The 17,880-nt window shown below is 38.2% G+C and overlaps 1 protein-coding gene across 1 annotated transcript; it reads right to left on the bottom strand.

The window, feature by feature from the left end:
- Positions 1-618: 618 nt before the first annotated feature.
- Positions 619-17,880, bottom strand: LOC117293483 (sodium- and chloride-dependent glycine transporter 1-like). The gene is made up of 13 exons (XM_033775831.1): positions 17,694-17,880; positions 16,145-16,276; positions 15,011-15,257; positions 12,808-12,940; positions 11,584-11,718; positions 5,869-5,972; positions 5,319-5,443; positions 4,643-4,758; positions 3,788-3,928; positions 2,852-2,951; positions 2,270-2,370; positions 1,279-1,449; positions 619-915 (listed from the first exon to the last, which is right to left on the bottom strand). The coding sequence occupies exons 1-13, from the start codon at positions 17,878-17,880 to the stop codon at positions 697-699; spliced, it is 1,911 nt and encodes a 636-aa protein (XP_033631722.1). The 3' UTR covers positions 619-696.

Genomic DNA, 17,880 nt, shown 5'->3' with positions numbered 1-17,880 from the left:
ATCCCCGATGCAAATTTCCATCTATTAAGTATTATATGGCGTTCAACAGTCTATTGGTGCATATTATTTAGACAGCAGACTAATGTTTACGTAAAAAGGGTTAGGATAAAAAAACGAAAAACTTTGAAAGGCAACAATTCCTGCGAGTGGTAAACAACTCTTTAATTACTCGAAAATAAAAGTTTGAAGGAACATAAAGTAATAAAATGGATACGTCTATATCAAACTCTCTAAATTAAACCTTTTAACCAGCCTCGGTGAATTCCTCCATCAAAACCAGGGATGCAATTATCTGCATGGCTCTGCTTACCGTAAGCAAATAATCGCCCCTTGCAAAGGGGGGCCTTGTGGAATTGGGGAATTCCACGCTTACGTCAGGCGTATTTACGGGTTAGCGGGAATGTTTTAATTGGGTGTGTGCGTGGCCTTTTTTCACTTACACATTCGGCGCTTACGCAGTTGGTGATCGTAAGCGTAGAATTCGGCGGTAAACAGGGCCCGTTTTTGAGCTAAGAACTTATAAGTAGGATTTGAAACTCTGCTTGGTGGAAATACGACATGGAAAGGTTTGTGGTAACACCATGTTATGACTATCTCTTATGAGTTGGGGTGGTTCTGAAAAGATCTGTTGGTTTCAATCGACGTTTCGATCAGTATGCTCCGATCGTCTTCTGGAGAAAGCTGGCCTCTGAGAACTTATAAGATTTCACTGATGTCAATATCATCAGTTCCCACGCAGACGGAGTGCATGCCGTTGTATTCTGGCGGAGAGTCACTTGTAAATGCGATGTTGTCGTAGTCTTTGGTAATAATCTCTACAGTTGGTTTGGGGTATGGTTGGTAACCTGCAGCTGCCCTATCTTCATCAAGAGCTGGTCCCCACTCTGGTGCTGGTTGGATGGCAGTACGGATCCTCTGTAAAAAATATGGAAATTGTTCGAATTACTGATCTGTTGCCATTGTGATATCCAAACTTATGCATATAAAATGTTAAAATTTGAAGGGAAAAAAAGTTAAAATTTTGACTCAAATGGTAATCGAAGTTTCAAGAGAATAGTGAAAGAAAAAACATCGTTGTTGCACAACTTTGTGTGCTTTCAGATGCCTAATAAAAGGCCTAATATTTTAAGTGAGAAATTACCTCTATCTCAAAAACTACGTTACTCCAGAGGGAGCCATTTCTCACAATATTTTATAATATCAACAGCTCTCTATTGCTAACAATTATTTTGAGTGATTACCAATAATGTCCAGTGCCTTTAAGCTGTTATGTAATACCTGTATGAATGATCCTTTGACTCGCCATATCAAGAAGTATGCTGCGTAGATGAACACACATATCAATGATGAAGCAGTCATAGTCCAACCAATGGCTTCTGCCCATCCAGGGAATACATAATCACCATACTGGGCCGGTGTATACTCAATAAATCCATACACAGTAGGAAACTATGCACACAAGAACAATCGGAAAAGTAGGTAGAGGTTAAAAAGCAGGGCATTTATTTTCTGAACTGAGAAGTCTCTTTAATCCCGAAACTCGACTCCGCGGCAGTAGAAGGCAAGAAATCTACAGTTCTCTAAAAAAAAAAAAAAATAAAAATAAAAAAAAAAATGGCAAGAAGATATACACATGATGTTACCGCAAACCAAATAGTTATGTATTGATACCTCACCATGCATTTCCTCATAATACCATACAGTTGATAATCATCGTTGATGCTGTTCTTGTTTGGCTTTTTATTTGTTTCAGCATTAAGCTGAACTGCCTTGTGTAGGACTCTCCTGTGTAAAGGGTTGACTTTATCCCCGAATATATTAAGATTGTTGGCCATCAATCATTCAAAAACAATATCTTTGCACAGTTTCATAAAGCTGCTTATGTTGAATATGTATGACGTATCCATACGTCACGATAAGTGACCCTTGACCTGTTGAGTTTGTGACATTACATGTCCCATCATGGCGACGTCTGCTTAACTTCAACGTGTGTCTTTGTCCAGTCATTTATGTCATCAAACTGAGTAAGTGCAACCAAATACTACGACAGTTTATAATCAAAATGGGCTTTACAGAACAGGGTTACCAGCCGTAATACCTTTTAACACATACTGTGACTGGTATCCTGCTCATGTTTGCTTTGAAGAACATTTTAAAGCATCAATAGCTTAAGCTGCTCTATGAAATCGGGCCCAGGGAGTAACATACCAGATGTACAATTAATGAAGTATTCAAGACTGATTTAAGAATATTTTTCTACTTGACTTACAATGATGAGGATTGGTGTTACAATGTACCACATGACCTTCCAGATGAAGCTTGGTTTACTCCCAATCATTACACCCACCTCTCGGATGAATCTACTCAAACCTGTATTGAAAAAAAAAGCCAAACAGACAAACAAACAAACAAACAAACAAACAAACAAACAAAGAGAAAGTGGATTAGTGGCGATGTTACGGAAGCGTATTATTGCCTCACATGAATAAAAAATATGTTATCGTATACGATATGTTATCATGTACGTACATAATAAGTTTTGATTTTCATGTACGTTCATAATAAGTTATCACGTACGTACATAATAATTATCATGTACGTACATGATAACTTATTATGTACGTACATGATAAATCAAAACTTGTTATGTACGTACATACTAACTTATTATGTACGTACATGATAAATCAAAACTTATTATGTACGTTCATGATAGCTTATTGTGTAGGCTACGTAAACGATTTATTTGTGTACGATGTAACCAAACTGCAGAAAAAATGCTTTGCTCAATCAGTCAATAATGTTAACTGTAATATTTAATAGCATTGTGCAATTATTGGTATTTTATTACCATAGATGCAGTCGAATACGAAGAGCTCAGCCAAGGCTAATATCATGGGGCTGTAACCAGCAGAGTACCAGTCAAATAACGTCATCAGATAGATGCCTCCCTGAAAAGACATAACTTGTTTGTTATATTACTCCTTTTGGTTATTTTCGATGGGTAAATATATTACAGAGTTCTTTCAAATAAGTGGTTATAGACTGCCGGACTTGCAATCACAAGGTTGTGGGTTCGAATCCTAGCACCAAGCTAACCACTGATTTCACAATGACTAGAACAAGTATTGTCGTCTAGCATTAAAATGAATCACAATTTCTTGATTTGTGTAATTCATAATCATACCAATTCTGTAATGTTCCTTTAAAGGCAGTGGACACTGTTGGTAATTACTCAAAATAATTATTAGCATAAAACCTTTCTTGGTGACAAGTAATAGGGAGAGGTTGATGGTATAAAACATTGTGAGAAACGGCACTCTCTGAAATGCCATAGTTTTCGAGAAAGAAGTAACTTTCCACGTATTTGATTTCGAGACCTCAGATTTAGAACTTGAGGTCTCGAAATCAACCGTCTAAACGCACACACCTTCGTGTGACAAGGGTGTTTTTTTCTTTAATTCATATCTCGCAAGTTCGATGATCGATTGAGCTGAAATTTTCACAGGTTTGTTATTTTATGCATATGTTGATGTACACCAACTGTGAAGGCTAGTTTTTGACAATTACCAACAGTGTCCACTGCCTTTAAACCAATGTTTGAGAATGGCTGTTGCCAGCTTGTTTTTTATATTTTGTGGGTTTGCCGAGCTCCCTTGATGGGAATACCGTCTAAACAAACAAACAAACCAACTAACCAACAAACAAAGTATTGACATGTTTCTGTCTTGTGTGCACAACACTACTCACTGGAAGTTATATACCAGTGTAATTATCAACTCGTTACCTGTGTAGTAAATGGTAGACCAGCTAGAAGCATGATGAAACATACACTGAATATCACCAATGTTTTCCTTTTCCTTATGTTGGGATAAAAGTACTCAAGCTCGTCCATAACTGCAGTTATGATGGTCTCCAAAGTCACAAACTAAGGGAGCGGGGAAAAAAAGTAAAACAATTGATCACTACTGGAGACTTTGGAACGCTAGGTGGCAGCAGACTTAGCCTACCAGTTAACGTAGCTCTTGAGCATGTGCACATTACCGAAAACAATGGATTAACCCGGTAAGTCTGCTGCCACCAAGCGTCAAAGAGCGATGCTGGCCGAGGTCACGCCAGTCGTATCCTGAATCTGAACCTGTGTACACGTGTGTGTCTCTAGCTCTCAGTCCACTCCCCAATGCTGCCGAAGTGCAACTCCACCACTGGCTGTTAGCGGTACATTGGTAATTATAGTAAATACAACACCATAATTCGTTACAATAAAAGCCACTTTAAATCACACCCGAAGAGCGTCTCAATGCGCTTCCAACATTATTACCTTTAGTCATTTGGCCACTTTGGCAATTTCTTAAACTATATCAGCTCCTTGTGAGTCAATCACACGTACTATCTCTGCTCTCACATTTGTTTAACCCATTTACTTCTGGGTGGAGAGAAGCAATGGTTAACGGTTAATGTGACTCAAACGCACACCCTGCTGAACTGAAACACCAGAGCTTGAGTTTGGTGTTCTTCCGCTCTGCCACGACGCCCTATCCATCTGGTTATTATTATTATTCATTAGAGACTTTTTGTGTGAGGCTTGAGTTTCGATAACACACAACTAAAGGGTGAATGTATGTGTTAATCTCAGACATACCTGGCTATCGAGTCCCAGTGTGATCAGCATGAAGAAGAATATGAAAGACCAGAGCTGGGGTATGACTGGTACCCTTGCGATTGCTTCTGGGTAGGCAACAAACGCTAAACCTGGACCTGTGCAAATAGTACGAGGAAAAAGAACTTTGTGGGCATCTATTTCTTAAAACCATTCTCAGAGCCACCACTATAGTCATAAAGAAATTGTACATGGTGTCATCAGCTATAAAGAGTACACGAATATAACATCATGCTTTCCAGAGTGTTTTATTTATAAAGTGAGATCAGTCGGTTTGAAAAACCAATAAAACGAAACTGCACATTGCTGCTATAATTAATTAAAAATAAATAAAGTAACCACCTTTAATTTGCTTCAAAAAATCATATTTTGGGGTATGATATTCAACGTGGGTCGTTTGAGTGAGCGAGTATACTTCTATTAGTGTTATTTTTATGAAGAAAGGGAGACCTAGCGAAACATAAAATGTACAAAACAAAACTATAGTAATGGTAATAATCAATGACTACGCATAGGTGACAGCAGAATCCATTGATATCAGTAATGTGCGCATGCTCAGAACTTCAATGAAAATTCACCAGGTAAATCTGCTGCCACCTAGCGTTTCAAAGTCTCACATTCAATAGCCACATGGAAACAGCAACTATTTTGTACTGACCTGCATCAATGGCTTGTTCAATCGGCACTTGTGCATCACACGCCATGAATCCAATGATAGAAAAGACGACGAATCCAGCGAAGATACTGGTCAAACCACCGGACACTACAATTATAACCGTGTCTCTGGAATCAAGAATGGGGTAAAGGAATCAACAATATTCTCGAAATACTTGCAACTTCGGTGACTAATACTTGAGCCCAAATATTCACAGATTTGTTATTGTATGCATATTATATACACCAAGTTTGAATACTGGTCTTTGACAATTACTAATAGTGTCCAGTGTCTTTAAGAACACCAATCCTTATTGAGAATATTTGGGAGAGCAAAGACATCAGATGACGTAAACCTAGCCCCCCCCCCAACAGTTTATGCTTCGTTGTACGAGGTTGAAAAGCACTCGTCGACCCCGTACTATACTCTGTATGAAGTACTGCACTACACCGTCATGCCATAGCTTGGTGGTGAGTTCAAAGCGGGCTGCTTGCGTGTAGAGCCTTGGACGAGGCTACCCTCCAGCCCTCCCCCGCGCTTCTAAAGCACAAACCTGAATGTATTGTTGTTAAACTTGTTATAGCTGGACAATGTATGGAGTCCTCCCCATCCTGCACCAAACGAAAACACAACTTGATTGGCTGCTGCCTTCCAAACCTATATAGATGGAAAGTATCTAACTATTAGCTTAGAATCAGACAGGTTAATTGTATACTTGGACTAAATATAGATTAACATTATGTAACCAGTGCATCAAAATCAAACTTTACTGCCCTAGAGTCAAAATTATAATAAAACTTAATCGACATCTTTTCCTCTCAAGGTAAAGCACTTACAGCAAGGGCTGAACAATGTAATGCTTTTAAGATTGCTACCTTTCAGAACCCTCACCAAACCATGTTGAATTTGAAGTTCAAGTTCAAAACCATCCGTGCCTTCCAGTGAGAACGACATAGTCAAGGGTAACAATTCGATATCATCAACATATTTTTTAGAGAATGGGAACGGTTAGCACTGGGTTGGTTATCTTCCAGCAAATCCTCGATTTTGGTAACTACATAGAATCTTAATGATTGTGAGTTTTACAAAACTAATTGCCTATCCATTGAGTCATTGAATGCATGGAGGCGCTTATGGCTGGTTGTTTATTTTTGATGCAATGGCCAAAATGAGGAACATTGTGCACTTATGTTACTGATATGGCGGACAGATATAAAAGGCTGTTCGCAAGTCCCATTTTCCGGGTATTACATACCACAAACGTGTATCTCAAACGAAACGTCGAATCTGGGCAAAACTCTACAAAGTCCTGCCTTAAATTCATGTTTTTAAAGAAATTGTTATTTTGGTGAATTAAAATACAGTTGGAAATCTGGGACAAGAGAGACCACCCTTTTACTATATTCCCAAAAGCACACCGTGTATTGAACACATTTGGGGCTTTGAAAGTGCAAGTAAGAAAAGGCAGTACACACATTTGCGAATGGCTGTTTTGTTTTTGGTAAAGCCATTGCTAGCTCGTACTTGTATTGTTTTACACTGAGCAACAACCTCAGTGTAATAACGCTATTTGCATTTTGCTTGGTGCTGACAAAACAATAACACTTGCAAAGATTTTAAAAAAAATTCGTATTACCAACAAAGTGTGTACTTCCTTCAATGCACAAATATTCCAGCTTATAAACCAACTCAATTGTTGTATTTGACTCGAGGAAATAACGTGCACAGTAAGCCGAGAAAGGGATGATCAAAATATGTTGTATAGAAAGGTATACTGTAATGATAATCTCTAAATGAGTTGGGAAGGTTCTGAAAAGAACGGTTGGTTTCAACTCGACGTTTCGATCAGTATGCTCTGATCGTCTTCATCTTGAGAAAGCTTTTGGAAAGCGTTTGCTCTCGTTGCACTTTTTGTCCAACGACCTAAAGTCACCAATTTGGCAACCACCCTGGATGAGCTTCGTATGACTCCAAATACTAAAGAAAGGTGATAATTTGTCATACTTGGCACAGCCATTTTGAAATTTTGTGATTTACATAAAAACAAGATTATTCCAGCCTAATTTGCACTTTATTTTCTCCTGTCTCTTCATTAATAATTGTCTGTCATATGTTTCATGGAAATCACTGAATACCGTATGACTACATGGCGACGAAGCTTAACACTCCTACACCCGCCCAGTTTCCTGTGTTGAAATATTGCAGAGAGAATAATGATGATAAAGAAAATTACATGTTTGGGTTCAAGGGTTGGTTCTATAACACAAGCACACTCAAAGTATCCGACTTCTTCGTCTTCTTCGACAAAGTTCAAACTGCCAAGGGCGTATTACGTACTGTTTTCTCAAAACTTATCTTATGTTACAGGTTTTTGGGGACTGATTTGGTTGTGTCTGTTTTTTCTTTCGTTTTTGGTTTTGGTTTAGCTGCGCCTTGAACACCCAGCAGGGTCGATCTGTCTTCCAAAAATGTTGTCTTCAAAAAGGTGTTTGAGGCTTGCGTTGTTCATTTACTTTTAGCATCAATCTGTCTTTATAAGAAACGAGCAAATAATCATGAATGGGTAAAAGTGCAATCTTGAAACATTCTGAAGCAGTTGAACCAGGTGGTGTGGTTTTATGTGGCCAAGTGATTCCCATTGCAATGGAATTCAACTCTGGTGTTCTTTGAATGTAATGGGATCTAATCCGTACCCATTGTACATTGTGAGTTTGTTTGATGCCCTTTGTAAGGGCGCGTGGTCATTTTGGTGAATGTTTTTGTGAGTTACTGGTCCTTGACCAGCATGGTCGCCATTGTGATCGACAACGGTCTCAGACCAACATAAAGGATCATTGCAGGCGGGTTCACATCCCCACGGCGTGGTGCCGAGTTCCAGCCATACTTGGGTCTGTGTTTCACCCCAAAATCAACTAACAGAATGAAGATAAATTATACATTGGTCAACAGTTATGTTCCTGTCGTGGAAATACTGGAATACTTCTAGCTCATCCACCTTGCTTGATTGTTGAAGTCTTGGTAAGTGCTAAACTCCGTCCTTTATCTTAACCCTTCCAACCTCAACGTGCACAGTAATAGTTGATTGCTGTTTCTTTCTGATACATTTCATTAACATTATGGAATACTTTCTCATATTGTTGCCAGAGATAATGAACAACCATACTGGATTGTTTGCATTAGAAGTCTTGTAAAAAAATGTCACCTTGACCTGATTGACTTTGAGTGTGCTTAGTATATCCCATAGTTTGTAGGTACACAGCACAACCCATCCGATTGGTTTTTATGCAACTCGGGCTCCAAGCTGACGGTCCATTTGCGTTTGTCCGGTTTTGCAAGAAATGTTCAAGAAATAGCGCCTTTTGATGGCGCGGCCTCTTAAAGCTAAAAGAGACAATTAGAGTCTACGTATGGATGATAAAGTTCGTGCAGACGACATCACCATGGTTTTGGAAAAGTTTCCGTATGGCACCACCACTTTTTCATTCGATATGAAATAATGAAGTATCTAATTTACCTCAATGAGCTGATATATCCTTTTTTGTAAAAATGAGTGAAAAGGTGGTGGCGCTATACGGAAAGTTATCCATGATTTTAAACAAGCTTTTTTTTTTTTTTTTTTTTTTAAGGGGGATTTTTTTTGGGAGTCATTTTATCTTCCATGAGACAAAAAGGTCTAGTCTTGATTGTCGACGCTGTTGCCTGGTTTTTTCCCACAGGTAGAGGGCGCAGCACAATGACTTTTCTGTTAAAAGTCCTGGTTTATGCATGTAATTAACACGCTTGGGAGCTGTGTACCTTAAATTGTTAACCGAATGAGTCAAATAGGAATATAATGTCTGATGCTGTCTTACGTCTTACAGAGTCCCTAGATGGACAGGTGAACAAACGAAAAGGTAACACCAACAAAATCATTAATATTTCGTACCCTCGAAATAATAATTTCGTTTCCACAAAGTATTATTTGTTATTTAGAGAGAACAAAATGCCATTTCATTCCGATAAAACGAAATGACAATTCAAGACGGATAGAATAATATTTTGATGAGACGAATTAACTCCAGGGAATGAAATAATGTCAATATTATTTTATGACTTTTCTATTTTTCTCACCTGTCCATTTAGGGGCTCCGTACGTTTTATATTTTGTAAAGGAACAAGTTGCTTGGACAGGTCGAGTTGGTCTTTGGTAACCGTTTGTTATAAAAATGCATATGATTAGAAATATATTTTAAAAGTAGAATATAATGATCCACACAAGTATCACTCGAAATTGCGTGGTTTTCCTTTTACCACGTTGACAAACACGGTCGGCCATTTATGAGAGTCAAATTTTTTACTCCCATAAAATGTCCGACCGTGTTAGTTAGCCAAGTAAAAGGAAAACCGTGCAATTTCGAGGCATGTTTGTGTGGATCATTGTATTCTACTTTTAGAACATCTTTCTAACCATATGCATTTTATAACAAACGGTTACAAACGCTTTTCAAAGACCAACTCGCCCGATCCAAGGCAACGTGCTCCTTTAAGTGATGCGTGCGTGCATACATCTTGGAAAATTACATTGTTTTGTAAGGCAATTCTCCAACTAAATCACTTTAAATAACCACCAAATAACCACACTTTGAAAACCACTCTTTGGTTTCAAGAAAAAGAAATCTGAAAAACAATGAAAGTATTTTGGTAATTTGACCCATTCGGTTACCATTAATGACCATTAGTGAAAGAGAGAGAATGATAGGTGCGTTGTTGTAACTAGTTGACCAATCGTTGACGCTTGCGTTGGCTGTAAAGACAATAATTTTCAGAAAACCATTATAAAATATACAAAGAGTAAAATTAATTTTAAAACAAAATAGAACAATACAGATTTTTGAACACTAGATTCCCTCACCCCCATTGCCACTTATTTTGTCAGTTTCCCCCTTTTCCAACTTTGATCGATGTGGTAACAATTTCATAATACGCAAGATTCAACTTTTGTTTCCCAAAGTATTTTTTCTTGTTTAAAGTGAGATAGAATAATATAAAAACATGGATAACAGTTCTTACGTCTCGTTCATGTACATATATTGTTCATATTTTGTTTAAATGAAATAATATTCAGTACAAAAGTCACGGTTTCTTTGTAAAATACTCACACATAAATACCTATTAAAAAAGATTAAATCAAATAATCTTTCATCGATTTAAAGACCCTGGACACTATTGGTAATTATCAAAGACCAGTCTTCTCACTTGGTATATCTCAACATATGCATAAAATAACAAACCTGTGAAAATTTGAGCTCAATTGGTCGTCGAAGTTGCGAGATAATATGAAAGAACAAAACACATTGTCACACGAAGTTGTGTGCTTTCAGATGCTTGATTTCGAGACCTCAAATTCTAAATCTGAGGTCTCGAAATCAAATTCGCGGAAAATTACTTCTTTCTCGAAAACTACGTCACTTCAGAGGGAGTCGTTTCTCACAATGTTTTATACTATCAACCTCTCCCCATTAATCTTTACCAAGTAAGGTTTAATTCTAATAACTATTTTAAGTAATTACCAATAGTGTCCCCTGCCTTTAAAACATCATTAATGTGCAAGGACTATGTAACTGTGATAACTGTAAATAAGCACAACGCGGTAGCTCTTGCGATGTAGTGGCGATACATCTCGGCCGGCAAAGGACGCCTTTGCACGGGCTCCCTTGCCGGACGATCGGGCAACCCGCATGCCGAGGTAAACGCACTTCCTGTTGTCTTTTTGCTTTTGACATGCGTAATGGTGAATAAATTTGATCTACTGCCTTGCCTTTTAATACAGGTTTTTTGACATTTCACAGTGATCGATGACTGTTGTTGTTCTTTACATAATGCACTCATACACAAAACCAAACCTTTCGTACTTGAGACTTCGACTATTTTAAAAACACAAAGTTTTTGATTGACCCTCCTCCAAAATTATGCAAATTACATAATTATTATTGAATGTGGTGCCATTGGCTAGAGGTCAAAAGAAGGTTGCTCATTGGCTAACACTGTGTGGTTTGCTTACGTATAGCTGCGCGTTTCCCATTGTTTCGTAATCGTTTTTTTAGATGGCGGCTTTATGACGTCATCGATGCGTATGGTCTAATACAAGGCAACATTCAACAACATATAGTTGTTGGTTTGTTTGGTTGTTTGGGTGTGTTTTTAGCCTGTCTGTGTAAAGAAACCAGTTCGGTTCTGGGCCCGGGCCTGCATGATTGAAGGATCTCTGAAGATTTCTTGTCCTGCTTACCTGAATATCAAGAAGTTTATCAAACTGTGGTGTAATGAAGTAGAGAATACCATTGACTGCACCAGGCTGCAGGGCACCAACGATCAGTAGAGTCAGTAGACCTAGATAGGGGAATGTAGCTGTAAAGTACACAACCTGATAGAACAAAAACACACAAAATGTATGATATCAATTTGTTGTTTTGTTCAAATTCTCTCTGTCCTAACTGTTTTCTATTTGTTGTTCTTTGTGTGTCGGTATACAACCTGATAGAACAAAACCAATATTGTTTTGTTGAAGAGTATTGGGTAGACAAAGATATAGGTAGAATCTTGATATCAATTTGTTGTTGTGTTCTCTGTCTTAGCCTTTCTATAATTGGTGTTCTTTGTGTGTCAGTATACATTCAACCCGATAGAACAACACCACTGTAGTGTTTTGTTAATAAGAGTGTAGTAGACCAAGATATAGGTTGCACTAAAATGCACCAAGATATTGGCTGCACTTAATGCACAACCTGAGAGAAAACCAATAAAGTATTGCAGTGCTAAACCCATACTGCTAACAGAAGAGTTTAAGCTCAAAGCAAAGAAGGCAGGATGCTTTTGTAACGTTTACAGGAGTTCCCGTAATGTAAATAAGACTGCTGTATAGAATTCCGCAATTGCATATATTCCATTCTCAATGGTTAATTATTCCTTCGGGCTTATAGTTTGGTCATGCATTTAATACAACTGGTGGAGCATTACTAATTTTCCACATCTATACTTGTTTCATAAACGAATATGATTGCTAGATATTTGACAGTTCTTGGTAAACCATCCTTTATCAAAAGGGTTTCTATGTTCAATTCCTGAAGTGATTGTATTGGTTGTTGAGGGGTGTCGTTGCTTAGCGGATAAGAGCACCGAACTCAAGCTCTGGTGTTTCTGTTCAGCAGAGTGTGGGTTCGAATCCCAAGCCGTGACACTTGTGTCCCTGAGCAAGACACTTAACTATAAATGCTTATCTCCATCCCAGTGGTAAATGGGTACCTGTGAGGGCAGAGATGGTTCTTTTTATTGATTAGCTTAGTAACGCATAATTATTTTGTTACACGAGCTGCATATACTCCCCAAGGAGCTGAGTTAGTTTAGGGAATGAATTAAAGTCCAGTGACCAGGGTATGTTAGAAGTGCTTTGAGAAGCCCTTCGGTGTGAAAAGCGCGATATAACAACTGATTATAACTATTATAATTATTTTACCTTGCCCGAGGTCTTGACGCCTTTGCTGATGCAAATGAAGACTACAATCCATACAAAGATAAAACACAGAAGTATCTCCCATTGAATATAACCGATGTCTCCCAACGAATCGGAAATCTGTAACACGCGCCGTCTGTTCAAAATAAAACATTTTATTAGCGTAGATTCATTGCAGTGAAGTAATAGAACTATAATACTTTGCATAAATGCGATAATAATGCTAACATTGGCCATCAAAATAACTAGCTTTTCTGGGGCGTCAACAACTTCAAAGAAACTCTTGTCATTGTTAACATAAAAATATGGGGCATTTTTAGTTTTATAATTGGATGCCCACTATTTCCATCCGAATTAGTGCACAACTGTTGAAAAATAAAATAATGCACGAATTAAAATGTTCTTTTTGTAATTTGGAAAGCTTTATTTCAACTTGTGGTGTGTGTGTGTGTGTCCCCTTCACACAAGCCACCTTTACTGAATACTTGACGATGGAACATTGCTAGACAATGACGGCATTGTTCTATGAACAAAGTTCACAAAGCTACGTTACTCTAGGCGTACCAAATCATAATTGTCATAATTTTCAAGTGAGGAATCTTTTATCAATATTTGACTTTCTTATCAGTATTGACTGTTTATAAGTACACCAAGTAGATTGTCCTTCAAGCATGTATATTAAATGAACACACACAAGACAGGGCAACTGGAAAGGTAGTTTTACCGGGGGTAAAAACTGCTAGTAAATACAACCTAGGTTATCTGGATGTTAAATCTATCACAATCCTATAAACACAGAGGTCAACATGTCAGGTTAAAGTGTGAGAAGGCTACTGCAGTAGTCCAAGAAAGAAAATGTGTTGAACTTTGTGATAAGTTATAAAAAATATGTATATTGGTTAAAACATGTTAGCAACATGTTATCATGTGTTTCGTCAAATCGTAATCATGTACTTATAGGATAGCGAAGTAATGTTTTGAGGGAACGAGTTAAACCCCTTTCACACGAGAGCACTTTAACAAGGGTCCCTTGTTAAATTGCAGCATGATTGTAAGAATTTACAAAATGTACCTCATGTGAAACGACAACAATTGTTTCTACTATCCAAGTTCTCTTGCAAAATCTTGTCAAACATTGCTACATTTAACAACCATGCTGGATTTAAGCAAGGGACCCCAGTTAAATTTCTGTCGTGTCAATATCACTTTAGGCATGTGGGCTTATAGTGCCACTAGTGTTGTAGTCGCGACTATTGAGTGCTTAGTCGAGTCGCGACTACCGTTATTCAACTACTCGTTTCAAAATAGTCGCGACCTGTTTGGTGAACCAATTATTGTGTCGCTCACGACTATTCACGACAAACTGTTTACAAATTACAATCAGACATCAGTGACACAATCCTTCAATCCTTTCAGCTTGAATTTGACTATATTGCCCTTGCCGCAAACCTTGCCACAATGCATCTTGAGAATTACAAATTAGTCGCGACTATTTTATGTCGTTTTTGAGGTGCTTTTGTGGTTCGACTAGTCAAGTTGTAAATTTCACTAGTCACCCAGGCCTAGCCTAAGAACGTATTATATTGCGAGGATGTGAAAAACACCCACGGGCTCCATGGTTAAGGCACTTACTCAAAATATCCTCGCTTTAGTAGCCAAAACTGGTTTAGTTTTTCCTGTAAAGTTGTTCCTGTTGCTGTTTCAACTTAGAAGTAGAACTATAGCTTTTGTTTTCGTGAAGACTTTTTTTATTGCTTTTCTTTCTTAGTCTTCTTCCTACTATTTGAATCTGTCAAATGCCATAGGATTTGTACACACCTTTTGGAAAGACACTCTTTAAGTCAAACTCGGCTTTATACGATCAAAGCTATAATATGGGTCATGAAGTGATCGAGAAATATAATTAGATTAACACCACTAGTTAATTTACTCTGTTATAATTACTTAATAAAGAATTATATTTCTAGGAAATCAAAAACACCCACGGACTCCGTGGTTAGGCACCTACTCAAATAATTCTTTGCCAGCAAAAACTGGTTAAGGTTGTTTCTGTAAAGTCTGGGTTCATTGGTCACTCCTTTGCATCTTCTCATGCTGTTACTTTGAGGGAATGATTTATATTTCGGGAGCTAATTGTATTTCGAGAGAACGAATTTTATTTAGAGGAAATGAAGAACACCCACGGAATCCGTGGTTAGGCACTTACTCAAAATACTCCTCGCTAGCAAAAACTGGTTTAGTTTTTCCTGTAAAGTTCGGGTTCATTGGGCACTCCAGTATACCATCTCCTTGACTTCCATCAAAACAAGCATCTGTGTTGAATGTATGATTGCATCCTACCCATGGTAAGGGATTCAAGAATGATGCAAACATGTAGTATGCGGAGTATGCAATGATGATGTTGTAGTATAAGCAGAAGTAACCGGACATAAGTACCATACCAAAACCAATACCTACAAACAAAGAGAGAGCAAATGTTTTGGAGAGTCTGCATATTAAAGGCAGTGGACACTATTGGTAATTACTCAAAATAATTATTGGCATAAAACCTTTCTTGGTGACGAGTAATGGGGAGAGGTTGATGGTATAAAACATTGTGAGAAACGGCTCCCTCTGAAGTGCCATAGTTTTCGCGAAAGAAGTAATTTTCCACGAATTTGATTTCGAGACCTCAGATTTAGAACTTGAGGTCTCGAAATCAACCATCTAAACGCACACAACTTCGTGTGACAAGGGTTATTTTTCTTTCATTATTATCTCGCAACTTCGATGACCGATGGAGCTCAAATTTTCACATGTTTGTTATTTTATGCATATGTTGAGATACACCAACTGTGAAGGCTAGTTTTTGACAATTACCAATAGTGTCCACTGCCTTTAATATAGACAATTTTACGTAAATATTCACGATTTGTGCCACTAAACATGAGTATTTACCTTATATTATTTACGTACAAATTTGCGATAAATATCAATTAGCAAATATTTACGTAAACATTTTCGATGTCTTTTTCGAGCCACCATACAATAATGTCATCAATTTTTCATCTATCTAAAATTATCGAATATGAAAACAATATTTATAAAGAATGCTTACTAAAACGCACCACTCTTGTTTTGGATAAAACAAATTGTAGTAATTAAAAATACATTGTGTACCTTTAAAGAACCATTCAAAAGTTCAGCTATGAGTGTGTTGTAATCTCATCAAAGGTCGACTTCGTAAAACTCTTAGTTCAAAGCAAGGGGTAGTACATGTTTTTGTTTAAGTAGGCCTAAATGTTATTTTTGTTTTTTTGTGATTCACGAAAACAATCTAAGACTTTGTTTGGAAACTTACCTTTGAAAAGTGGGCTAATACGCCACATTGAAATACACCCAAGGCTTCCAAACTGCCCGAATGATATTTCCAGAAATAAGATTGGAAATCCAACCAGAAACAGCATAATCAGATACGGGAACAGGAAAGCCCCTACAACATTACAAATCAAAAATAAACGTGACCATCAAAAGGGTTTCAAACTCATTACAGTAAAGTTATATAGTTTGATACTGGACAATGGATATTCAGTGGTGGACACTATTGGTAATTACTCAAAATAATAATTAGCATAAACCTTACTTGGTAAACGAGTAATGGGGAGAGTTTGATAGTATAAAACATTGTGAGAAACGGCTCCCTCTGAAGTGACATAGTTTTCGAGAAAGAAGTAATTTTCGACGAATTTGATTTCGAGACCTCAGATTTAGAATTTGAGATCTCGAAATCAAGCATCTGAAAGCACACAACTTCGTGTGACAAGGGTGTTTTTTCTTTCATTATTATCTCGCAACGTCGACGACCGATGAGCTCAAATTTTTACAGGTTCGTAATTTATGCATATGTTGAGATACACCAAGTGAGAAGACTGGTCTTTGACAATATTACCAATAGTGTCCAGTGTCTTTAATTGGTAACGCAAATTCCTGGGAGAATTAGGACCCAATATAGACACAAACTTTAGGGCTCTTTTAGGTCGGGCCTAGGTATTATCGGATAGGGGTTCGTTTAGGTCGAGTAGGTACAAGATAGGGGATCTTTTATTAGCTGTGTTTTTATAGGTGGGGCCTAGATACACGGTATTGGCTCTTTTAGGTCGAGTAGGTACAAGATAGGGGATCTTTTGTTAGCTGTGTTTTTATAGGTGGGGCCTAGATACACGGTATTGGCTCTTTTAGGTCTGGTCTCCTAGGCACAAGGTAGTAAGGCGGGCCTAAGTAAAAGGTGGGCTCTTTTAGGTCGGGCCAAGGTACAATGAAGGTTAGGGGCTCTTCTAAAGTCGGGCCTATAAAGGCACGCGGTAAGGGGGCTTGTAAGTTGGGCCTACAATCCCGGCCAAAATGCTTGGGCCACCCTTTCATAACGTTGTATACAACGATTCTCTGTGCACTTCCCGTTCACATTCAAAACATTTGTCCCCCGCCCCCCGCTCAATGGTGACTGTAACTACGAACACAACTCAGAACACAATCAACTCAGAACACAATCAGCAATTGAAACCAACTCAGAACACAACTCAGAACACAATCAGCAATTGGAACCAACATTGAAAGGGGGCAGGGGGGCCCAACGAGATATGGCCGGGATTGTAGGTACAAGTTTGAGGCGTGTTTGGGTCGGGCCTAGCACAATGGACCCTTTGTGTCGGGCCTGGGTACAAGTTGTGGGCTCGTTTAGGTCGGGCTACATTTAGGCATCGGGCCTCATTATGGGCCACATATGCATGTAAGAAACGATTGCATCCAAACAAAGACTCAAATTTCTCTCAATACATTTCTTTTGACATGAAGATTAATGTGCCAGCCTCTCACCACTATAAAAACTCCTCTGATAAAAACAAATGACATACCTCCACCATTGCTGTAGCATAGATAGGGAAATCTCCATACGTTTCCTAGCCCAATAGCGTAACCCATTGATGATAAAATGAAGTCCAGTTTCCCGCTCCATTTTCCCCGTCCTGTTGAATCCTCATCGTCCTTAGACGGAGGTAGAACCACGGACTCCAACTCCATTTTCTCTTTCATGGTATCCAT

Source organism: Asterias rubens, chromosome 8, assembly GCF_902459465.1.
Source record: "Asterias rubens chromosome 8, eAstRub1.3, whole genome shotgun sequence".
In the NCBI taxonomy this organism is placed as follows: domain Eukaryota; kingdom Metazoa; phylum Echinodermata; class Asteroidea; order Forcipulatida; family Asteriidae; genus Asterias; species Asterias rubens.
The sequence above is the reverse complement of the archived record's forward strand: the minus strand, read 5'-3'. Positions and strand labels throughout refer to the sequence as shown.

What these genes read in the sequence shown, in the direction of transcription:
- LOC117293483 (XM_033775831.1), bottom strand. Translation starts at nt 17,880, where the DNA reads ATGGATACCATGAAAGAGAAAATGGAGTTGGAGTCCGTGGTTCTACCT. An exon ending in TGAACAAGCCATTGATGCAG is followed by an intron (nt 4,759 to 5,318) that starts GTCAGTACAAAA and finishes CTATTTGCACAG; the next exon opens with GTCCAGGTTTAGCGTTTGTT. An exon ending in CACTGGGACTCGATAGCCAG is followed by an intron (nt 3,929 to 4,642) that starts GTATGTCTGAGA and finishes CCGCTCCCTTAG; the next exon opens with TTTGTGACTTTGGAGACCAT.